The 25862-nt window shown below is 37.0% G+C and overlaps 1 protein-coding gene across 6 annotated transcripts in view; it reads left to right on the top strand.

Annotated features, from left to right (window-relative positions):
- CCSER2 (coiled-coil serine rich protein 2) overlaps positions 1 to 25862 on the top strand; it is a 172038-nt gene that overhangs the window by 59987 nt on the left and 86189 nt on the right. For all 6 annotated transcript variants that reach the window (XM_079138197.1, XM_079138196.1, XM_079138195.1 and 3 more), the window contains one exon: positions 20878 to 20968. In XM_079138197.1, coding sequence (XP_078994323.1) covers positions 20878 to 20968 — 91 coding nt within the window. The remainder of the gene's footprint in view (positions 1 to 20877; positions 20969 to 25862) is intronic.

Genomic DNA, 25862 nt, shown 5'->3' with positions numbered 1-25862 from the left:
GTATGTTTTTGGCACCTTTGTCTAGTATGAGATAACTGTACTTATGTGGGTTTGTCTCTGAGTCTTCTATTCTGTACCATCAGTCTGCCTGTCGACTTTGGTGCCAATAGCATGCTGTTACTATTGTAAGAGAATTTCTTTAGAGCAGAAAAAATTGCAAAGAATTGAGATATAGCTGAAGTCTTCCCTTTGTAGTTAATAATTTGCAAGGAATACAGTAATGACAGTTTTTTTAATGAATATTTTGTTTCATTGGGTATTTGTAAAAAATTTGTCTAGACATATCAAGAGAGCCCTTTTGTTCTGTTTGTTGTTCTGGGAACAAGTTCTTTAAAGTGGATTGTGGCATTTTGTAAGCTTCTTTAAAATTATTCCTTCTAACCACATCTGACCATTTGAGTTTTCTTTAGGGTTAGATCTACTGCCTCTACCTATTTTCCAGGAATAGTTTTAAAGCAATACTGTACATGCAGTCTCTCTGGGTAGAAATTTTTGGGTGTCACAATAGGAGCAGGAGACAAGTTAGAAATTAGATTAGAAGTCACTGGGGAAGTGGTAGTCTGTATTTATTTATTTGTATTTATTAAGTATGTTTTCAGTACCTACTAAGTAATGATTATTAAGTAAGGTAATGGTGTTTCCTAACTCTTTTTTTTTTTTTTTTTTTTTTGGTACTGGGGATTGAATCCAGTGCTCTGTGCTCATAAGGCAAGCACTCTACAAACTGAGCTATATCCCTAGCACCCTCACTCTTCTTAAATAGAGAATTTATTGTATTATCCTTTTCAAATCTGGAAAAGTTTATATTCAATTATTTTATTGCCTCTGTTTTTTTGTGCCCCTTTTCTAAAGCTTCTGATAGTTGATTATTACATATTACATCTCCACTGTGTCTCTTCTTCCCCCCACATCCCCCCACTTTTTTTTTTTTAACTTCTTAAAAACCTTCAAAAAATTGTTTTTGGTCCTTTGTTTCATTTAGAGATTCCCTAGAGTTTTTTTTTTTAAACCTATAGAGGAGAGTTCCCCAGCTTCAATAGTGATCAAATCATGGTCTTACAAAATTTACATCCTATTCATCCATTATTTTCTCCCAATGGGGAGTAATTTGAGCAATTTGTAAATGTGTTTATCGTCTTATATGTAGTACAAAATATTTATTATATGTGTACTTACAAATTTATATGTAAAGATTTTTGAATGTCTTATTATTACCTTTGTTAAGACACAACCACAATTCCATTATTTTACCTGTAAAAAATGGACAATAATTTCTTGATAACCCAGTAAGAATTTTTTTTCCTTAAGTAAGCTTTCATTTTACAGTTTTTGATTTATAGAGTGTCGGATTTATACACGTGAGAAGAAAAGAGACAGCTCCTACAGGGTGAGAGGGTATCCAAGAGGGATTGCCACTTAAGTGGCATCAATATCTAGAAGTATTGATCAGTATCTATGTTATTCAGGTCTTGGGAAAAATGCCAAGACTATTGATCAAAATCTATGCTAAACAGGTATTGGAAAAGTATTGAGGCTGTTTGCTAGCTCTCCAGTCTGTAACCTTCACTCAGTTCTGTGTCTTCTCACTTTTCCTTGCCTCCCCACGACAAAAGAATTGACTGAAATATTTGGAATGTTTCTACAGATTAACTTCTTAGAGTGGCCTTTACATTTAAAAAGTCCTAATTGGGGCCCATTACCTATCCTATCTTATTCACAAAGGTAACATAGTTTTATAGTATTGTATTTTACATTTTGGTTGGTTGGTGAAACACACTGGATTAATTTTTGTGTAATGCCTGTGTTGGGGTAACTTTTTGCACATTTTTGTCTGATTTCCGTGTGTATTTGTTGAAAAGACTAACCTTTCTGTAGTAAATTGTCTGTGTTCCTTTGTTAAAATCACTGGAGTATATTCATGTTGGTCTGTTTCTGAGCTCTGTTTTCTCTTCCATTGATCTGGGTATTGTTTCTTTTGCCAGTAATAGGCTGTTTTGATTATTGTCTTGTTTTATCTTATGGAACACATTCAGTTGTGCAATAAAGAATGCAATTGACATATTTCCCCTCCCAGTTCCTGTATAGGAACCTTTACATCTTTGGAATTCTGAAGTGATAGGGATGTCTTTGGGAGTATGGGTGGGGATTCTGTTAGTTTATGTTAATTTGCTGACCAGGTCTTGGTAAATGTTGTGATTTGGGGTGCCCCCTGTAATCATACTGCTGTAAAATCAAGTAGCAACCTTACTAGATTTTCTGTTTCAGCTTCCCTTTTGAATCATAATTACGCTAAAAATAAATTAAAGTTATTGATTAAAAAAAAAGGTGATAGGAGGGGTTGGGGGAGACAGAAGTGGGAGAGTCAAGGGACTCATCAGGGACTGATGTTTTAAGAAATGGGATGGATATATCAGACACTGATAAGATTGAAACAAAGGTCTTAATGCAGCAAAATTGGGTGTACCAGTGGGAATCTGTGCTGGTCCTTAAACATTAAAGGGTCCTAAATAAGTCAGTTCTGTTTGGAGGAATTTCATAAGCTTGAAGGAGAAGGTGAAAATGAGAACTCTGATCTGGATTAATTTACTTTCATATGGTTGACTTTTATGTTATACAAATTGCATCCAAATATAAAAACCTAGTAATCCAGTAAATTAATCAAAATGAAGATTGACAGAAGGTCTGAGGCTTGTGACTTTTTACCCCTCCCATTCTAAGGCGTTAGTACATGGGTGAGTAATATGGCCATGGAATATAGAAGAACATTGCTGAGATTCCATCACAGAGCAGCTCCATATACTTTGTTATCAAACCTGTTGGTGATGGTTTAACTAGGGAACTAGTAGACTGAAAGAATAGTAGAGTCAGGCATGGTGGCAGATGCCTATAATCCCAGATACTTGAGAAGCTAAGACAGGAGGATCGCAAGCTTAAAGCCAGCCTTAGCAATTTAGCAAGGCCCTAAGCAATTTAGGGAGACCCTGTCTCAAAATTTAAAAAGGACTGGGAATGTAGCTCAGTGGTTAAGCATCCCTGGGTTCATTTCTCAGTATTCTCCCCACCCAAAACAATAATGGCAGAAATGCAGATGGTGATGGGAAGATGGATGAAAGCTGGAATGAAAATTGAAATGTTTAAACAGGCTTCATGTGAAGCATTTGGTTTCCTTTACCTAAAAATGTTCTGTGGGAAGAGATATTATATCTGGGAAATAATCTCCAACCCAGTATGGTAAAACCAAAACCTGTTGGTGAAATGTTAATACAGACTGCTGTTTGGAATGTGAGGGTTGATGAAATTATTGTCCTGCAAAATTGCAGAATTATGATAACCTTCACCAGTAATATAATTACTAAAAACAACCTGAAGATTTTTTTTCTTCCCCCCCCATTTCAAATTCTGAATGATTACATCATCAACTTGATACACAGTTAGGTTTGTGCATGTTTGATTTTAAGGGATGCTTTGGTACATTTGTTGTAATAATAGAAAACTAGAAACAACCCAAACATCCAAATGTTCATATTACATTAGACTAGCACATTACATAGGCTTGGTAGGGGAGGATATAAATACATGATTTTTGTCTAAATTTTAAAAATTATTATTCCACTTTTAAGCAGAGTAAGCATTACAATTATATTTACCTCCCCTAAGAGTCTAGACACATATAGTATGCTTTGCTATTATGAATAATTTAGTGAATAGCCTTGTCTTTTTGTATTTAGGAAATAGATGTATAGAATTGAGATATTGAACTAAAGGATAAATGTTCAAGTCATTTTGTAAGGTATTTGAGTAATAATTTTTAATTTTCAAAAGTTTAAGTTTTTATATGGGGATATTATTCATATAACATAAAAGTCAACCATATGAAAGTGAACATTATAGTGGCATTTCATATATTCCTAATATTGTATAGCTATAATTTCTATCTAGTTCCATAACATTTTTATCACTATAAAGTAAACCTCATCCTCATTAAGTGGTTGCTTCCTCCAGTACAAAACCCTGCCCACAACCCCAAGCTTTTGGAAACCACCAGTCTGCTTTCTGCCTCTATGGTTTTACATATTTTGAATATTTTGTAGAAATGGAATAATGCAATGTGTGGTCTATTGTTGTATCTGGCTTATTTTACTTAAACAGTTTTTGAAATTTATCCAGGTTGTAGCCTGTGTCAGCAGTTCTTTCTTAAGCTGAATAATATCCATTATATGTACATGTATAATTTTTTTGTGGATATATGGGTTGTTTCTACCTGTTAGCTATTGTAAATAGTGTTGCCAGGGAAGTGCATGTACATTCGTTTCAGTAACTTGTTTTAAATTGGAGCAGGGGGTATACTTTTAGGAATAAGATTGCCAAGACATATTGTAATTTTATGTTCAACGTTTTGAGGAGTTACCAAAGTGTTTTCCACAATAGCTGAATCACTTTACATTTCTACCAGCAATGTTCAATGTTCATATTTCCCCATATCCTGGAAATGCTCTCCCCCACTCTTTTAATTAGCCATCTTACTGGGGTACTAACTGGTATTTTATTGTGGTCTTAAATTTTAATTCCCAGTTTAATAATGGTGTCAGGCATTATTTTCATGTGCTTTTGGTTATTTGCATATCTTCTTCAGAGAAATGCATGTTCAGGCACTTTGTTTTTAAATTGTATTGTTCATATTTTTGTTGTTGAGTTGTGAGAGTTATTTATATTTTGTGGATATTGGACTCATCAAATAATATGACTTGCAAATATTTTCTGCCGTCTGTAGGCTTTTTCTTAAAAATGTCAAGAAAGTACACAAAAGTATTTTAATTTTTATAAAATCCACTTTATTATTTCTTTGATTGCTTACGCTCCTGATTTCATGTCTGAGAATTCATTACCAAATCTAAGGTCATGATTTACCCTATATTTTCTTCTAAGAGTTTGTGGTTTAGTTTTTGCATTCATTTTGTGTTTTTGTATATGGTGTGATCTAACTTCATTATTTTGCCATTGGTTGAAAGTTTTTCCTTTCCAAAATTTAAAAAAATGCCATCCAACTGCCTTTTGGATTTTTCTTTTCTGATGACATCTTACTGTTACTGTGGATCCTTTGCACATGACCACTTCTACCTTTCAGTGTTTTCATTTTGTCTTTGACAACTTGAACAACATCTTGGTGTGACTGTCTTTATCAGTATAATTTTTTGAGCCTTTTCAATGTGTAGATTCATGTCTTCTTTTCAGGGTTGGGAAGTTTTGGGCTATTCTTTCTCATTTTTCTGTCTTTCTGAACTTCTCTTTATGCAAATATTAGTATACTTGATTGTATCCCAAATATCTAATTTCAAACAGCATAACAATTTAAGGACTTGTATTTTAGTTTTAATGACTAAAACAATGAAAAGTTACAATTCTTATTTGAAAAGTTAAGTAAAATTAATTAACCTTTAGCAAGACTATATATAGCAGAGTGAAACACAGATTACAAGATTGAAGAAGAATATTTCTGTAGATCCTTCATACATTGAAAGTAAAAAATTTTGAGCAACTCTAAGTACAATTGACGTAATGTGTAACAGAACAGTTTTTTTTTTAATTGTAAACAAATAGGACACATGTTGTTTCTCTGTTTGTACATGGCATAAAGGCATACCATTTGTGTAATCATAAATTTACATAGGGTAATGTTGTTTGATTCCTTGTTATTTTTTCCCTTCCCCCCACCCCTCCCACCCCTCTTTTCCCTCTATACAGTCCTTCCTTCCTCCATTCTTGCCCCCCTCCCCAACCCTAACTCTAACCCTAACACTAACCCCTCCCTCACTCCATATGTGTCCTCATCCACTTAATAGCAATATCATTCGACCTTTGGTTTTTTGAGATTGGCTTATCTCACTTAGCATGATATTTTCTAATTTCATCCATTTGCCTGCAAATGCCATAATTTTATCACTTTATGGCTGAGTAATATTCCATTATATATATATATATATATATATATATTACAGTTTCTTTATCCATTCATCAATTGAAGGACATCTAGGTTGGTTCCACAATCTGGCTATGGTGAATTGAGCAGCTATGAACATTGATGTGGCTGTATCTCTGTAGTATGCTGATTTTAAGTCCTTTGGTATAGGCCAAGGAGTGGGATAGCTGGGTCAAATGGTGGTTCCATTCCAAGTTTTCTAAGGAATCTCCACACTGCTTTCCAGAGTGGCTGCACTAATTTGCAGCCCCACCAGCAATGTATGAGTGTACCTTTTTCCCCACATCCTCACCAACACCTGTTGTTGCTTGTATTCTTGATAATCGCCATTCTAATTGGGGTGAGATGGAATCTTAGGCTAGTTTTGGTTTCATTTCTCTTATTAATAGAGATGCTGAACATTTTTTCATATATCTGTTGATTGCTTGTACATCTTCTGTGAAGTGTCTGTTCATTTCCTTAGCCCATTTGTCGATTGGATTATTTGTATTCTTGGTGTAGAGTTTTTTGAGTTCTTTATGGATTCTGGAGATTAGTGCTCTATCTGAAGTATGATTGGGAAAGATTTTCTCCCACTCTGTAGGCTCTTTCTTCACATTGCTGATAGTTTCCTTTGCTGAGAGAAAGCTTTTTAGTTTGAATCTATCCCAGTTATTGATTCTTGCTTTTATTTCTTGTGCTATGGGAGTCCTGTTGAGGAAGTCTGGTCCTATGCCGACATGTTGATGGTCTGGACCTACTTTTTCCTCTATAATTTGCAGGGTCTCTGGTCTGATTCCAAGGTCCTTAATCCATTTTGAGTTTAGTTTCGTGCATGGTGAGAGATATGGGTTTAGTTTCATTCTGTTGCATATGGTTTTCCAATTCTCCCAGCACCTTTTGTTGAAGAGACTATCTTTTCTCCATTGCATATTTTTGGCCCCTTTGTCTAGTATGAGAAAAGTGTATTTATTTGGGTTTGTGTCCGTGTCCTCTATTCTGTACCATTGATCTACCTTTCTATTTTGGTACCAATACCATGCCGTTTTTGTTACTGTTGCTTTATAGTAGAGTTGAAGATCTGGTATTGCGATAGCCCCTGTTTCACTCTTCCTGCTAAGGATTGCTTTAGCTATTCTGGGTTTCTTATTCTTCCAGATCAATTTCATAATTGCTTGCTCTATTTCTGTAAGGTACATCATTGGGATTTTAATTGGAATTGCGTTGAATCTGTATAGCACTTTAGGTAGTATGGCCATTTTGACAATATTAATTCTTCCTATCCAAGAACATGGGAGATCTTTCCATTTTCTAAGGTTTTCTTTAATTTCTTTCTTTAGTGTACTGAAGTTCTCATTGTAGAGGTCTTTCACCTCTTTTGTGAGATTGATTCCCAAGTATTTTATTTTTTTTGATGCTATTGTGAATGGGGTAGTTTTCCTGATTATTCTTTCCAAAGATTCATGTATAAAAATGCATTAGATTTTTATGCATTGATCTTATATCCCACTACTTTACTGGATTCACTTATGAGTTCTAAAAGTTTTCTGGTGGAATTTCCTGGTTCCTCTAAGTATATAATCATATCATCAGCAAATAGGGATAGTTTGAGTTCTTCTTTTCCTATTTGTATCCCTTTAATTTCTTTGGTTTGTCTAATTGCTCTGGCTAGAGTTTCAAGGACAATATTGAATAGAAGTGGTGAAAGAGGGCATCCCTGCCTTGTTCCAGTTTTTAGGGGGAATGCTTTCAGTTTTTCACCATTTAGAATGATATTGGCCATGTGCTTGGCATAAATGTCCTTTACGATGTTAAGGAATGTTCCCACTATCCCTATTTTTTCTAGTGTTTTGAGAATGAAGGGGTGCTGTATTTTATCAAATGCTTTTTCTGCATCTATTGAAATAATCATTTGATTCTTGACTTTAAATCTGTTGATATGGTGAATGACATTTATTGATTTCCTGATGTTGAACCAACCTTGCATCCCTGGGATGAAACCCACTTGATCATGGTGCACTATCTTTTTAATATGTTTTTGTATGCGATTTGCTAAAATTTTATTGAGAATTTTTGCGTCGATCTTCATTAAGGATATTGGTCTGAAATTTTCTTTCCTCGATGTGTCTCTGTCTGGTTTAGGTATCAGTGTGATATTGGCTTCATAGAATGAGTTTGAAAGGGTTCTCTTCTGTTTTATGGAATACTTTGTGAAGTATTGGAATGAGCTCTTCTTTAAAGGTTTTGTAGAACTCGGCAGCGAACCATCTGGTCCCGGATTTTTCTTTGTTGGTAGGCTTTTGATGACTTCTTCTATTTCATTACTTGAAATTGGTCTATTTAAATTGTGTATTTCCTCCTCGTTCAGTTTAGGCAATTCATATGTCTCTAGAAACCTGTTGATGTCTTCGAAATTTTCTATTTTGTTGGAGTATAGATTTTCAAAATAGCTTCTAATTATGTTTTGTATTTCAATCATGTCTGTTGTGTTATTTCCTTGTTCATTCCGAATTTTAGTGTTTGGGTTTTCTCTCATCTTCTCTTTGTTAGTGTGGCTAAAGGTTTATCAATTTTGTTTGTTTTTTCGAAGAACCAACTATTTATTTTGTCAATTTTTTGTATTGTTTCTTTTGTTTCAATTTCATTGATTTCAGCTCTGAGTTTAACTATTTCCTGTCTTCTGTTACTTTTGGTGCTGGTCTGTTCTTCTTTTTCTAGGGCTTTGAGCTGTAGTGTTAGGTCGTTTATTTGTTGAATTTTACTTCTTTTATTAAATGCGCTCCATGAAATAAATTTCCCTCTAAATACTGCTTTCATAGTGTCCCAGAGATTTTGATATGTTTCTTTGTTCTCATTTACCTCTAAGAATTTTTTAATTTCCTTCCTAATATCTTCTGTTATCCATTCATCATATAATAGCATATTGTTTAATCTCCATGTGTTGGAATAGTTTCTGTTTTTTACTCTTTCATTTATTTCTAACTTCAATCCATTATGATCTGATAGAATACAAGGTAGTGTCTCTATCCTCTTGTATTTGCTAACATTAGCTTTGTGGCATAATATATGGTCTATTTTAGAGAAGAATTCATGTGCTGCTGAGAAGAAAGTGTATTCACTCTTGGTTGGATGGTATATTCTATAAATGTCCGTTAAGTCTAAATTATTGATTGTGTTATTGAGGTCTATGGTTTCTTTGTTCAATTTTTGTTTGGAAGATCTGTCCAGTGGTGAGAGAGGTGTGTTAAAATCACCTAGTATTATTGTGTTATGGTCTATTTGGTTTCTGAAATTGAGAAGGATTTGTTTGACATACATGGATGAGCCACTGTTTGGGGCATAGATGTTTATGATTTTTATGTCTTGCTGATTTATAGTTCCCTTAAGCAATTTGTAATGTCCTTCTTTGTCCCTTCTGACTAACTTTGACTTGAAGTCCACATTATCTGAAATGAGGATGGATACTCCAGCTTTTTTGCTGAGTCCATGTGCATGGTATGTTTTTCCCCATCCTTTCACCTTTAGTCTATGGGTATCTCTTTCTGTGAGGTGAGTCTCTTGCAGGCAACATATTGCTGGATCTTTCTTTTTGATCCAATCTGCCAGTCTATGTCTTTTGATTGATGAGTTCAGGCCATTAATATTCAGGGTTATTATTGAGATATGATTAGTATTCCCGGTCATTTGGTTCATTTTATTTATTTATTTATTCATTTTGACACGACTTGGTTCTTCCTTTATTTGACAATTCCTTTAGGATAGTTCCTTCCATTGCTGATTTGCTTCTTTGTTTTTCATCTCTTCCTCGTGGAATATTTTGCTGAGAATGTTCTGTAATGCTGGCTTTCTTTTTGTAAATTCTTTTTTGCTTTTGTTTATCATGGAAGGATTTTATTTCATCATCAAATTTGAAGGTAAGTTTTGCTGGTTATAAGATTCTTGGTTGGCATCCATTTTCTTTCAGAGGTTGAAAAATCTTGTTCCAGGCCCTTCTAGCTTTTAGGGTCTGGATTGAAAAATCTGCTGATATCCGTATTGGTTTCCCCCTGAATGTAATTTGATTCTTCTCTCTTGAGGCCTTTAAAATTCTGTCTTTATTTTGTATGTTAGGCATTTTCATTATAATGTGCCTTGGTGTGGGTCTGTTGTAATTTTGTATATTTGGAGTCCTATAAGCCTCTTGTACCTGCTTTTCCATTTCATTCTTCAGATTTGGGAAATTTTCTGATATTATTTCATTGAATAAATTGTTCATTCCTTTGGCTTGTTTCTCTAGACCTTCCTCAATCCCAATAATTCTTAAATTTGGCCTTTTCATGATATCCCATAGTTCTTGTAGATTCTGTTCATGATTTCTTACCATCTTCTCTGCTTGTTCAACTTTGTTTTCAAGGTTAAATATTTTGTCTTCAATGTGTGAGGTTCTGTCTTCCAGGTGTTCTATCCTATTGGATATGCTTTCTATGGAGTTCTTAATTTGGTTTATTGTTTCCTTCATGTCAAGAATTTCTGTTTGGTTTTTTTTCAATATCTCTAACTTTTATTGAAATGATCTTTTGCTTCCTGTATTTGCTCTTTTAACTGTCGATTGGTGCGATCATTCAGTGCCTGCATTTGCTCTTGCATCTCGTCATTTGCTTCCCTGATCATTTTAATTATGTACATTCTGAACTCCCTTTCTGTCATTTCTTCTGCCATGCTGTTGCTGGGTTTCATTGATGTAACATCTAGATTTGTTTGCAGCATTTTCTTTCCTTGTTTTCTCATATTGTTCAGGTATCAGTTGACCGCTGTGATATTGCAGATTTCCTCTATTGACTTATAATATCCCTGAAGATTTCTAGTATATCCCCTCTTAGCCTTCAGTAGGCTGAAGTCTTAGAGGAAGTTGATAATGCGGTGCTCCACAAGGAAGCTGACTCCCTAGGGGTGGTGGCCTTCCGGTGGGGTATATTCCCTGCTAGTGGGCAGAGGTACCTTCACTTGCTGATGAATGGTCATCCAAAGGGAAGTAGGATGTGGGCTGATGCAAGGCCAGTTTGGGCCTGTGTCTCTGGTTTTACAGTCCTTTTGGGAGAACCTCACCCGGCAGGGAGGACTCACCCGGTGGGGAGGTCTCGCTGGTCAGTTCCCCTCCTCGAGGTTCCGTTCAATTCACAACTACCGCCTGGGCTGGGCAGCCTTCTTCTGCAATGTTCCCAGGGACCCGGACCTACCTCCTGGGCCTGGAACCCTCGCCCTTCGCAGACGAATCTCGTTAGGCTGCCTCTCCTCAGAGAAGCTGCCTGCAGTCCTGGAGCCTTCGCTCTGCCCCTCAGTTTTTCTGTGCGACTCTTCCACCAAGAAGCCGCCTAGGCCCTTGGACCCTGCTCTGCACCTAATCGCCTGGCTGTGCGGCCCCTCCTCTGAGCAGCCACCTGGAGCCCCTTACAGTTGCTCCGAGTCCCAGTGACCCGCCACACGTCTTTTCCTCCGGCAGCCACCTGGTGTTCCGTGCAGTCGCTCTAAGTCCAAGTGACCCACCGCGCACCTCCTTCTCCACCAGGCAGTCACGCAGAGATCTGGTGCGTTCGTCACGAGTCCCAGGAACTCACTGAGCACCTCCTCGTCCCGACTGCCACCCGTAGCCCTGGTGTAGTCACTTCGAGCCCAAGCACCCCGCCGTGCTCCTCCTCCTTCTCCAGACAACCCCCCTGTGTTTAGAGCACTTGCTCTGAGTCCAAACCACTCACCACGCTGCTCCACCGGATAGCCGCCCGGAGCCCTGGCGCAGCTGCTCCAAGACCAAGCGATGGGCCGAGCTCGTATTTCTCCTCCTCCTCTGGGCAGCCCCCTGTGTTCAGGAGTGGTCGCTTTCAGTCCAAACAGCTCACCGTGCAACCGCTCCTTTGGGCAGCCTCCCAGAGCCCGGGTGGGTTGCGCTGAGTCCAAGCGCTGTGCTGAGCAGCCACCTCTCCAATCCTCCCAGTTGTCCGAGTTCACTGCTCCAGCAGGGGGGAGGGGTGTCTCGCTGGGCAGCTCTACTTCACAAAGATCCCTGCATTCGGGGCTACCGCCCCATCCGGGACGCCTCCCCAACGGGAGAGACTCACCCGGCTGCTTTGAGTTGGTCCCAAGTCTCTCTATATCTCCTCTTCTTGAGTCCTGAGTCCTGGAGCAACACGAAACCCAGCCACCCTCTAGTCCGCCATCTTGAATCCCCTCTAACTCTTTATTGAAATGATCTTTTGCTTCCTGTATTTGCTCTTTTAACTGTCGATTGGTGCGATCATTCATTGCCTGCATTTGCTCTTTCATCTCATCATTCAGTGCCTGCATTTGCTCTTTCATCTCATCGTTTGCTTCCCTGATCATTTTAATTATGTACATTCTGAACTCCTTTTCTGTCATTTCTTCTGCCATGCTGTCATTGGGTTTTATTGATGTAATATCTAGATTTTGGGGGGGCATATTCTTCCCTTGTTTTCTCATATTGTTCAGGTATCAGTGGACCACTGAGATATTGCAGATTTCCTCTATTGACTTATAATGTCCCTGGAGATTTCTAGTATATCCCCTCTTAGCCTTCAGTAGCCTGAAGTCTTGGAGGAAGTTGATAGCGTGGTGCTCCACAAGGAAGCTGCCTGTCTAGGGGTGGTGGCTTTTGGGTGGGGTATATTCCTTGGTAGCGGGCAGAGGTGCCTCCACTTGTTGACCAATGGTCATCCAAAGGGGAACTAGGCTGCGGGCTGAGGCAAGGCCTGTTTGGGCCTGTGTCTCTGGTTTTACCATCCTTGTGGGAATACCTCACCCGGCAGGGAAGACTCACCTGGTGGGGAGGTCTCCCTGGTCAGTTCCCCTCCTATAGGTTCCCCTCAATCTACAGCTACTGCCTGGGCTGGGCTGCCTTCCTCTGCAACGTTCCCAGGGGCCCGGACCTACCTCCTGGGCCTGGGAGCCTCACCCTTCGCAGACGAGTCTCCTTAGGCTGCCCTTCCTCAGAGAATCTGCCCGCAGTCCTGGAACCTTTGCTTCGCCCCTAAGCGTGTCTCTGTGCGGCTCTTCCACCAAGAAGCCTCCTCGGTCCTGGGACCCTGCTCTGCACTAATCGCCTGGCTATGCGGCCCCTCCTCTGAGCAGCCACCTGGAGCCCCATACAATAGCTCCACCGCAGGCATTGAATGATCGCACCAATCGACAGTTAAAAGAGCAAATACAGGAAGCAAAAGATCATTTCAATAAAGAGTTAGAAATATTGAAAAAAAAAAAAAACAAACAGAAATCTTTGAAATGAAGGAAACAATAAACCAAATTAACAACTCCATAGTTGCAACCCGCCGCACTCCTCCTCCTCCTCCTTCTCCTCCTCCTCCTCCTCCTCCTCCTCCTCCTCCTCCTCCTCCTCCTCCTCCTCCTCCTCCTCCTCTGGGCAGGCCCCGGTGTTCAGGAACAGTCGCTTTGAGTCCAGACAGCTCGCCACACAGCTCCTCCTCTGGCAACTGCCTGTAGCTCTGGTATAGTCACTCCGAATCCAAGTGGCCACCCTCCTCCTCCTCTCTCCTCCTCCTCCTCTTCCGGGCAGGCCCCGGCTTTCAGGAGTGGTTGCTCTGAGTCCAAACAGCTCGCCAAGCAGCTCCTCCTCTGGCAACCGCCTGTAGCTCTGGTCCAGTTGCTGTGAGTCCAAGTGCCTCGCAGTGCTGCTCCTCCTCCTCCTCCGGGCAGGCCCCAGTGTTCAGCAGTGGTGGCTCTGAGTCCAAGCAGCTCTCCTCACAGCCCCTCCTCTGGGCTGCTGTCTGGAGCCCCCGTGGTTGCTCCGAGTCCAAGCGCTGTGCTGAGCGGCCTCCTCTACGATGCTCCCAGTTGTCCGAGATCACTGCTCCAGCAGGGGGAGGGGTGTCTCGTAGGGCAGCTCTACTACACAAAGTTCCCTGCGTTCCGGGACTACCGCCCCAGCTGGGACGCCTCCCCACGGGAGAGTCTCACCCGGCTGCTTTGAATTGGTCCCAAGTCTCTCAATGTCTCCTCTTTTGAAACCTGAGTCCTGGAGCAACATGAAATGCAGCCACCCTCTAGTCCGCCATCTTGAAAAACCCCAGACCAGTTCTTTAAACACCCATTCTATTAAATTTTATGAAGGACGAAATGGATAAATAGCCATATAATCATTAAAGAAATGGCACTGTAGAAAAAAATTCTCCTTATTCACCTGGTTTCACTAGTAATATTATGAAACAATTAATGAAAAAATAATGCTAATTTTATGGTCTCTTCCAGAAAATAGAAAAGGGAAAAATATTCTAAGCTTGCTTTACAGAGCCAGTATTTACCTGATACCTGAATGATAGAAATATATTTGGGTGGAGGGAACTACCAATATTCCTCATTAATGTAGACATTAAACCTAATGTTTGCACATTGAAACCAAGAATGGATAAAAACAAAGTGAAACACTGTTTCCACATACATTTTTCCTGGGAATGTAAGACTGACCTCTGTAAGGCAGCTTGGGACCCGCGGCGATTGCCGCTGCGGGATCCGCTGAACTGCTGCCCGCTCGCTCGTCTCATTTGTGGCTCGCCAGTAGCTCCCAGAAAAATGTACCACAGACTTGAGGTCTTACACAAGAGACTTTATTATGGGGACAAGTAAGAAGTCTGCTCAGGGTGAAAAGAAAGGAAAAAAGAGAAAGATGGCATGTGTGCTTCTCTGATATTGGAATCTCCCGGTCTGGAAGGAACTAGTAGTGGAGGAGAATACTTGCAAACTGCCTGATGAACCAATAGCTATTTAGCATGTTAGGACATAACGTGGGAAGCAGGAAAATGGCAGCAGCATAAGCCGGAAATTCTTGTAACGTAAGAGGCGGGCAGAGCGCAGATTGACAGGTGGTGGGGAGGTGGAGTACCGGCTTTATATTACAGCCTTAGTATTTAAAAGTCAGGTCCTAAAATCTATGACATTAACAGTGGAAAAACCATTCTATCAACAGTTAATTGTTAAAAACATCTGGTCTTGACTTTAGGCAAACTACCAATAGAAGAGATCTTTTTCAACCTTGTTAAAGGACATCTCCAAAAACCCTACAACTGTCATTTGTACTTAATGAGGAAAGATTGAACGCTTTTCTCCTATATTTAGGAACAAGACAAAGTTGTCTACTTTTACCACTTTTAACACATTTATGTATTGCTTAATCATGGGGACATGTCCTGAGAAGTGCATTGTTAGGTGATTTTGTTATTTTTATTGGGCCGATGTCACACATTAAGAGTGTTTATACAAAGAAGGATAGCTGCAATGTCACTAGGCAGTGCTGTCTTGTGGGACCACAATTGTATATGGGGTCTGTGTTAACGAAAACATCTTATGTAGCACAGGCCTGTAAAGCATGTTTAATCAATGTAGTAAGTCAAGAGAAAGAAATAAAAGGTGTCTTTATTTTCAGATGACAATATGGTCTGCATAGTAAATCCTGTGGAATCTATAAGAATATTCCCATAATAAGTGAGCTTAGCAATTTCACAAGGTACAGAGTGAATATACAAAATTTTTATTTCTGTATATAATCAGTAATTAGTTAGAAACTGGATTAATAAAACAATATTGTTTATAATACCTTCAAAATTACTTAGGTATAAATCTTAACAAAACGTATATAGTATATACTGAAGACTACTAGGAACTGATGGTAGAAATTAAAAGAGGACCTGAATGGAGTCATGTGTTTTTCATGGATTGGAACATTCATCGTAGTGATGCTGTCATTCCATCCCAGTGTCATTTATATATTTAATGCATTACTCATTAAAATCCCAGCAACATTTTTTCTTTTGTGCTTATAGACAAATTCTAAAATATGAAGGACAAATTAGAATAAACATTTTTTTTTAAAAAAAGAAACAAAGTTGAAGGAATTACCCTACTTCATTTTAAAGCTGTAGCAGATGAGGACACTGCAGTATTAGCAAAGGGATGGTCAGGCAGATCATTGGAATGTATTTGAGACCCTGGAAAAGAAATGGACTAATACAAAGATAACCTATTGATCTTTGCCTGAAGTGCAGAAGCAATTCAGTGGAGAAAGATTTCAACAAATGCTGTTGTAACTATTGACATGTTAAAACAAACAGTGAAAAAAGAATCTTGATTAAAATATTACATCTTATACAAAAATTATCCCCAAATGAACCTGAGATGTCATTGTAAAGTATAAAGATTAAAAAAAACCTAGGAAAAAAACATAAGAAATCTTACAACCTGGAGCTTAGGTGAAACGTTATTAGATATTATACCAAAAAGCATAGTTCTTTTTTTTTTAATTTGTTTTTTATTTAAAATTTTTTTCATACATGTATATAGGGTAATAATGTCTGTCTCATTCTACCGTCTTCCCATCCCTACTTCCTGCCCCCCTCCCCTTCCTTTCCTCTGCATAATCTAAAGTTTCTTCATTCTTCCCGACCCACCCCCTGCTATGGATCAGCATCTGCTAATCAGAGAAAACATATTTGGCCTTTAGTTTTTTGAGGATTGGCTTATTTCACTTAAGCATGATGTTCTCTAGTTCCATCCACTTACTTGCAAATGCCGTAATTTTATTCTTCTTTAAGGCTAATATTCCTTACATACATACATACATACGTATTGTGTGTACGTACCACAGTTTCATTATCCATTTATCTGTTGAAGGGCATCTAGGTTGGATCCATAGTTTTGCTGTTGTGAATTGAGCTGCTGTAAATACTGATGTGACTGTGTCACTGTAGTATGCTGATTTTAAGTCCTTTGGTTATAAAGAGAGGAGTAAGATAGCTGGGTCAAATGGTGGTTCCATTCCAAGTTTTCTTAGGAATCTTCATATTGCTTTCCAGAGTGGTTGCACCAATCTGCAGTCCCACCAGCAATATAAGAGTGTACTTTTTACCCCACCTCCTTGCTAACACTTATTATTGCTCGTGTTTTTGATAATTGCCATTCTGACTGGAGTGAGATGAAATCTTAAGAGTAGTTTTGATTTGCATTTCTCTAATTGCAAGAGATGATGAACATTTTTTCATATGTTTGTTGATCAATTGTTATTTCTTCTTCTGTGAAGTGTCTGTTCAGTTCCTTAGCCCATTTATTGATTGGGTTATTTGTGTTTTTTGGTGTTAAATTTTTTTGAGTTCTTTATATATCCTGAAGATTAGTGCTGTATCTGAAGTGCGTGTGGTAAAGTTTTTTTTTTCCCATTCTGTAGGCTCTCTCTTCATGTTATTGTTTCCTTTGCTGAGAAGAAGCTTAAAAAGCATAGTTCTTAAAAAGATAATTGTTGTCATCAAACTAATAGCATTTGCTCTACCAAAGACACTCTCAAGGAGAATTAAAAATCAAACTACACATTGGGAGAAATACTTGAGAATCACATACCTGCCAAAAGACTTATTCAAAATGTTTAAAGGATTCTTGAAAGTCAACACTGTATAAACAGATGACCCAAATAAAAATATATCTACAGGGTTTGACCAGACACTTCACTAAAAAGGATATAAGGATGAGAAATAAGCATGTCAAAATATGCTCAAAAATCATTAGCGAATTTAGACCATACTGAGACACATTTGTACAATTATTAGAATAACTAAAGTAAATATTAAATACTAAGATTTGGTGAGGATATTGAACAACTAGATATCTAATTCTTTGCTGACCGGAATGCAAAATGTTATAGGAATTCTGGGAAATGACCTGGCAGTTTCTTAAGATATAAATACACACTCATTATATTATCTAGTAGTAGTTATCCTACAGAAAAGAGAACTTAGATTTACACAAAAACTTGCACATGAGCATTTTTAATAGAGTTAGTTATTCATTTGTTCATTCATTCATTTTTTTGGTATCAGGGATTGAACCTGAGGGTGCTTAACTCCTGAGCCACATCCCCAGACCTTTTTTGTTTTTTTATTTTGAGACAGTGTCTCGCTAAGTGGATTCGAACTTGTAATCCTCCTGTCTCGACCTCCCAAGTGACTGGGGTTACAGGTGTGTGCCAGTTATACAGCTAGTAGTTTAATTTATAATAGCTAAAAATGAGGAAGAATCAGAGTGTCTTTTAGTGAGTTAATGAATACATAGACTGGTGTATCCTATGCAGAATACTACTTAGCAGTCAAAAGGAACCAGTTGTTGATATTTTAAATAATTTAGATGAATCGTAAAATCATTATACAGAGTGAAAGAAGCCACTCATAAGGTTGCATACTGTCTGATTCCATTTAAATGACATTTTAAAATTAGTGTTTCACAGAGGTTATGGAGGAGGGTATAACTGACTAGTATGGGGGACTTTTTGAGTAAAGAAACTGTTCTGTAATCCAAATTGTCTTGGTATTTACAATTAAATTAATAAAGTTTGTACCTAAAAATTGATTTTACAGTATAATTAAACTAGTGATGATGTCATTCTTTGGCAAAACATCTAGGCTTTCTGCAGTATACAGTGAAGGAGAAATGTATGGAACACTGATCAACCATCTCACAGTTTACTCTATTTGAATGGAAAAATATTCTCAGAGACCAAGGAAGTTCTGTGGTAATTCTGCTAGTAAATGCTCAATTAATTCTATTGAGGCTATGGAAGCCTCTGGAACTGGTTTCTCTGTTCTTCATAATGGAAGATGATAACAATCCTTTGGTTTATCACTTTCCAGATATTTCAATGTACTTTAGTCATTAAAGATGTAGTCATAGTGTGCATATGTAATCTGCTTCTTCTGTATGCTCTTCATTATAGAATATCTTACCATATGTAATGATTTGTTGGTAAGTACTCAGTACTGGTGTTTTTCTCTCCCTTCCTTTCTGTGTTTCACTTGTTCTTATTAATCCTCAAAGTTATATCATAATTATTCTTTTACTTTTACATTCATTTGCACAAGCTCATTCCTGTTCTTTAAGGTTATTTTTAAAAATGAAAAATTATAAAATGAAAAGCACAGAAACCCATACAAAACAAATGTAGAGTTTTGTTATTACTGAAAGTTATACATCTTTTTTTGTAGCGGTCGCAGTGGTCACAGTGCTGCTTTTGCTGACCGTGTGTCTTAGCCATCCCTTCTCTGAGACGGGTTTTATTACCTTTGATTCTTTGCTTGTGGCCTTAGCTGTCAGCCCTCAGTTCTGGTCTAGGATACCCAATACCATCTTGTTCCACACATGTTCAAACATACATTAACAAATAGTCAAATGTATATAGAGGGTGTGTGTGTGTGTGTGTGTGTGTGTGTGTGTGTAAAATTACATAACAATGCTTGTTGCATAAATTTAAAAAAAAGATATTCTAACAAAAAAGAAGAAAACCACCTAATTCTAAAATAGCATTAATCTATATTTTGGTTTCTTCCAATTTTTTTCTATGCATATCATGCCATGTTTTTTCATAAATGGATACATTTGTATATCACAATTAATATGCTTTTAAATTTTATTTCAGTTAATATCTAGTGCCTTTAGTGGAGAAAATGTTTTTATTTTAAGATATTTATTCAGTTCTTTAGGCCTTCAAACAAGAGATATTGAAAATAAAACACTATTTGTCTGAAGAGAGTTGCTAGTAAAGTATCAAATAGAACATTGTAGGGGCTGCTTATACTTTTTTGTATAGTTTGGTCTTATCATAGAAAAAAACAACAGATTGAATCAAGCCAGTGAGGTGGTGGGGTGCTGATGGTAGTCAGCAAGAGGTGGGTTTGCTATAAAAAAGGAAATGAGATAATCTCATTAAAGGCTTATTGCATTATTTTTTATAAGTCTCTAATTTCGAGAAATAATAAAACAACCTCCCACACCAAATATGAATGGGGGTGATTCTTAGCTATTTCTGTCATTCATGTTATTAGTGAACTTGTTAAAAGTATGGACAAATAGGAGTCAGACTTCTGTGTTCCAGTCCTATTTTGGCTAGGTGTTTAAGGCTTCCTGTGCATTAGTTTGATCACAGATAATATAGGCATCATATTATTCACTAGTTCATAGGGTTAGTTTGAAGATTAAATACAGAAATTAATATTTATAAAGTGCTTAGAATAGTATCTGGCACATGAGTAGCACTGTAAGTTTTATATAATGAAAAATTAAAATCCATTGGGAAGAATCCTAGGAAGGAGGACTAGAGAAGGATGTTACAACTCATTTAATTAAACTAGCTTGTGTTTTTCAGCTTTCTGTTACTATAACAAAATACCTGAGATAACCAACTTATAAAGAGAAAAGGCTTATTTTGGCTCATAGCTTTGTAGTTTCTAGTCCATGATTGTTCATCCTTTTAGTTCAGGCTTGTAACAAGTATCTTGCACATTGTGAAAGGAGTGCATGGCCCAGCAAAATTGCCCACCTCATGTTCAGGAAAGTAGAGAGAGAAAGAAGGGGCCAAGGTCCTACTATTCCTCTTTAAAAGGCATAACCTTAGGAACCTAGGACCTCCTACCAGGCTCGACTTTTTAAAGGTTCTACCACCTCTTAAATAGCACACCCTGGGAACCAAGCCTTATTAACACATGGGATTTTGGAGGCCATTCAAAAACCCATCATTGAATTTGGGTTTTTTAAATTTTAAAATTTTTATTTATTTATTCATTCACATATTTATTTAGTAGTACTGGGGATTGAACCGGGGGGCAGTCTACCAATGAACTACATCCCCATCTCATTTTTATTTTTGAGACAGGGTCTTGCCAAATTGCTGAGGCTGGTCTTGAACTTATGATTCTCCTGCCTCAGCCTCAAGTTGTTGGGATTACAGGCATGCACCACACTGCGCGTGACTACTTTAAAAAATTTTTAAATCTTATTTTTGTAATGCAAACATTGGTAAATTCAGATTATCATATGATATTTTCAAAAATAATATTGAAACATCTTTTGAGCTAACTTACAGTGTTTATTACTGCTTTTGTTCACAGGATATTCTTAATAATCTTGAATCATGTGACCTTGAAGATGATGATCTTATGCTTGATGTGGATCTGCCTGAGGATGCACCTCTTGAAAATGGTAAGTAGAGACAATATCGAATCTCCAAAGGCATATTACATATACTTGAGGTACTTGACTATAGCTAATTTGATATTTATTGCTTGCAGGCTTCTTAACTTCAGTGAAAACTTTTGGACTGAGAATGGATCTTTAGTGACATAAAATAGGCTCACTTGCAAATTAGCTTAAATGTTTAAAACCTGATTTTGTAGGTCTTTGATATAATTCTGTGATTCAATAATATTTTATACCTGTACCATAAAGTAAGTAGTAGATGTGACTTGACTTTATTTTTTGTGCACATATCCAGTTTTTTCCTTTGTCTCATATTGATTTTCAAAAGAGAAACGTATTATTTGACTTGTGAAACAGTATAACTTGATAAATATTTTATGAAGATCAGTATGGGAAAGTGGTGACCTTCTAAATGAATCATTCTGCCCTTTTTACTCCTAATTTCCTTTCTCTATCCCAATAACTGCTGGAGTGCAGCTCTGCCAGTCTGTATACAAGAGAGCCCCTTGGGTTCTCTTGCCTCTAGTCATATAGCACTTTTAGGATTTCTGTATTAAGAAATGGCCGAGAACCAAAAATGTCATTCCTATGGACAGGGATGAAACAGAGATCCTCATGGGAAGAACAGTGGCTTCAGAGATTTAAGGATTCCCTGGTCTGTCAAACTTTACCTAGTCTCCGAAGTTCCCTAGGGCCAGGGATAAACTAAAAAGGCAAATGGAATCCTTTTAATCCATGGTATTACAAAAGTCTAAGGATTTTTCAGAGAGGTAGTAGTTGTTCTAGTGTTTCATTGGGATATTAGGAGCCCGCTTCCTGCTGTACCACCAGCTCATATTGTCATTTTGGTTGCACTTTTTTTTTTCTCCCTGCCAGAATGCTATATTACAGTTAATTTCAAAATTAAACATAGATGTATTTTTCTCATTGATGGATCTGTGGATTAGAGGGGATGACTCAAGGTGTAGGATTGGGTTTAGGACTATTCCATGTTTCTTCATTTTGAAACCAGAACTACTCAGGGCATGTTCTTATGGCAGGTGGTAGAAGTACAATACTACAGCAAGAAACATACATATTTTATGTCTCCATATGTCTTGATTTAGAACCAGTATACAGTTACTTCTAACCACATTTAGTTGACCCAAATCAAGTCCCATGGCCTACTCCATCAACATTAGGATTGTTGTTAGAATCTCTGTAGTCACATGACAGAGGACTTTGGATGTATAATTCTGGGAAGGAAAGATAATGGAATGAGACAAACATCATTACCCTGTACATGTATGATTACATAAACATTGTGACTGTACCTCATGTACAACCAAAGAAATGAAAAGTTATACCCCATTTGTGTACAATGAGTCAAAAAAACAAAAAAAAAAAAGAAAAAAAAAGAGTGAGGAGCTGAGGATAATATACACTCTTTTCTCTAGGGTGGAGAATCTTACACCTTCCTGTGACTGTTTTGTCACTTGGGGTACTCCCGCAAGCAGAGCCAAATTCCTGTACTAATAAAGAAAAATCACAGCCAATACCAAGAAGAAAAGGGAAAACAGCAGAATTCCCAGGATTAGAGTAGCCCCAAAAGGTAATAATGAGAACCCGTAGGGAAATTCTCTTGCCATACAATGCTGTGTGGAGCTATAAAACAAGATTTCCCAGCAGAACAAGTCAGTAGTTGACACAAATCATGCTGCTGTTGAAATCTGAGTTAGTGACCTAAAGGATCAAGTGGAAAAATATTGTACAACATAAGAAGAAAAATATAAAGCATTGAAAATATAGGGGAAACAATAACGAGATTTGATGATCCAGGAATTTATTGTGAAATTTTAAGACTGATTTTGAGGAGTGAAGGATTTACCTCCTTGCAATAATACCTCACATTATAGATATTGCATTTTACTTTGACAGAATTATAACATCTTCTCTTTGGAAACCGAATACCCTTTCTGAGCTAAAATGGAAATACAGATGGAATCTGTCTTAGAGTTTGCCTTATCTTCAGAGCACAACACAAGTTACCTTTGTTTTAGATAAAATGGAAGAATAGAAATTGAAAATCTTTGAGGTCTCGATTGGGGACTTAAATAGGAGGAAACAACTAGAATTAGAACTTTGCTGTATTATATATTTATTATATTATAGATTATAATATTTATTACTTATAATTATTATATTATAGATTACTATATTTATTATATTATAGATTTTTCCTAGGAGAAGGTAGGTATTGACTCTTTTGAGCTAATGGAACACTAAAAGAAAGCAGAACATGAATCTAAAATATGTAACCTCTGGAGGCACCAACAATAAAATAAAATTTAGGTTTAATACTATAAGAAAGTGACTGCTCTGTTTATCTCTCAGAACCTGAAAAATCATACCTACCCACTGGGCTCTTTGGTTGGGAGGATAGCAATGTTACAAGGACTGGTAGAAGTTTAAAGAATCTTTTAATGTGTTCGACTATTGGTTTTAGTTCCTTTGTCTTCTGTTTCTAAGCATATTATGCAAGTTTGTAAAGAGGTTTTAATTGATAATTCTGAAGTTTGGATTCAGCACCACTAATTTTGCCAATATCAGTGGTATTTTTGCTAAAAGGAGTCTAACACCTAATTGAGATCTTCGGTTTGGATTTGATTAGGATATAGATTTGCTGTGAACTCATTATGAGTAGGCAGTCTTTAGAGTTTTCAAAGAGGAAGACATGAAGAGAGTTTTATCTGGCATTTGCATTTGTACAAATGTTTTTCACTTTTAAGGGTAACACATGGGCTAGCACAGAGGAAGAAAAAATGTTTATTGGTCAAAGGTTTCTTGGACAGTTATAGGCTCGGATATGGGTACCATCCATATCTGAGTGTGTTGTTGATCCTAAAGGGGAATCCATGTAACACTAGGAAGGTTTAAGGTTGATACTATAGTTTTTGTATCAATAAAACATTTGCAAGATTGTCTTTTAATATTTAGAGAAATGTATCTTTTAATTTAAGGGTAAAACAGGAAATTGAGCACTTGATTCCTCCCTCATACCTTTTTATTAATCACCATTTTATTTGTCTCTCTTAGTTTGTTAACTGATGCAAGATAATTGTTTTTCCAGTGTCTTTGGAAAACAGTGTATCAAGAGACTCCAGTCTACAGTGTTTGTTTAACTGGAGTGGAGGCATCTTGTTGTTTTATGTGAAGGACATTATTTTATTCTGAACTTTATTCTGCCCCCTGCCTCCAAAGGTTCTTTCCAAAGCGTTCAGGCAATGTTGTCTGATAATGAAGGTGTTTACTTTATTTCTTCTTTCATGGAAAGTGATTAGTTTGTCCCTGATATTTGCAGTGGATGTAGGACTCTCCCCACCCCCCCCTTACAGGACTTTGTTGACAGCCTTTGAAAATCCTTTTCTAAACCTTTTAGTTTCTCATGCAGCAATCTTGTATTCTTAAATCACCTTCACATTCTTTACTATACTTTCCCTTTCTTAATTATTTGTGTCTAGGATTCCTTTTTGTGAATTTGTTGGTATAGAGTTCAAAGCACTAAATTATCAGTTCCTAAAACCATTCTAAGTTTCTCTGTAAGTTTCTCCCAGTCTTGTTTAGACTTTAGAGTATATGGCCCTAAATCTTAGTTCAGAATAAAACCAGGTTTTAAAATCAGCCTTGTGTGGTTTTCCCTATTCTGAAGAAAATTTACCTTTAAGTGATATTGCACTTTTTAGGTTTTTGACCAGCTTAAGGCCAAAGGTCAGAGAGAGAGATGGCTTCGAGGGAAATCAAGCATAGAATGAGGGAAGAGTAATAATAAGAGAAAGGACTTTAGGTTTGTGTTATGGTTTGGAAGGACCTTAAAGAGAGTTTGTTTTAATTTTTTAAAATGTTTTTCTTTTTACCTTAGCCAAGGAATTTTTTAAGCAACAGTTTTGGCATCTGAATTTCATTTAGAATACCATTGGGTGTTTGAGATTTGCTCCCTTTTTATTCTAAGATATCTCCCAAATGAATACTTGGCATTATGTAAGAAGCATAGTTATGATGCTTTATTTTCTTGTCCAGGAACTTCTTGACTACTACATTGCCTATAGACTGAAACCTGACATCAGGCACGTCATACCATATAGCATAATTATCAGGTTCATGAATTTCCATAGTATATACCTTCTTAGGTGTACTTTTTATCCATCCTATTTAAACTTTTCTTTGTTGAAAAACTGTCTTTCTTATCATCTTCTGAACCACATAGAATGTTATAATGCTTACTAAACTGCATGTATTTCATGTTAAATGCTGTATGGCTATATTTTTGCTAAACTTTTTGTTGAATATATAAGGTTAGTAATATCCTTGACTACTTCTAATTACTGTATTTTCTTATAGAAATTTATTTTTCTATTTCAGTACTAATTATTTTCAGTAATAACAAGGCTTATGTTTATTTTAATTTTCTTGTACGTGAGCTCTTCTGCTTTTAAACCAAATTGCAATTGAAAATTTTTAAAAATCAGATTGTAAGATCTGAAAAGTACCTTCTTCTTAGGCTTTGTGATTTATAATATCTTCCTGCAATCTTCTTAGCTAAGAAATATTCCTATGCCATCCTTTATTTTCTTGGAATATTAAAGTTATAAAAGAAGTAATCTAGAGTACTTTTGGTATCATATTTTGTTCCTTTATCAAATCAGAAAAAGATGGGTATGATGAGAATTAGACATAGTCATCTTCACATCATATACCTTTCAGTTAACCATATTAGATCCTTTTTCATGCTTCACAGGGTAAAATCCTGATATTATCTCTCATAGTAAAAGCAGCGAAATCTGCTTTTTTTTTTTTTTTTTTTCAATGCCGGAGACTACCTTCTGAAGACTTATATTTCTTCTCTAACAGGACTCCACAG

This window comes from Sciurus vulgaris (assembly GCF_902686455.1).
Source record: "Sciurus vulgaris genome assembly, chromosome: 4".
Lineage (NCBI taxonomy): Eukaryota > Metazoa > Chordata > Mammalia > Rodentia > Sciuridae > Sciurus > Sciurus vulgaris.
Note: the sequence above shows the minus strand (reverse complement) of the source record. Positions and strands in the feature narration are given on the sequence as shown.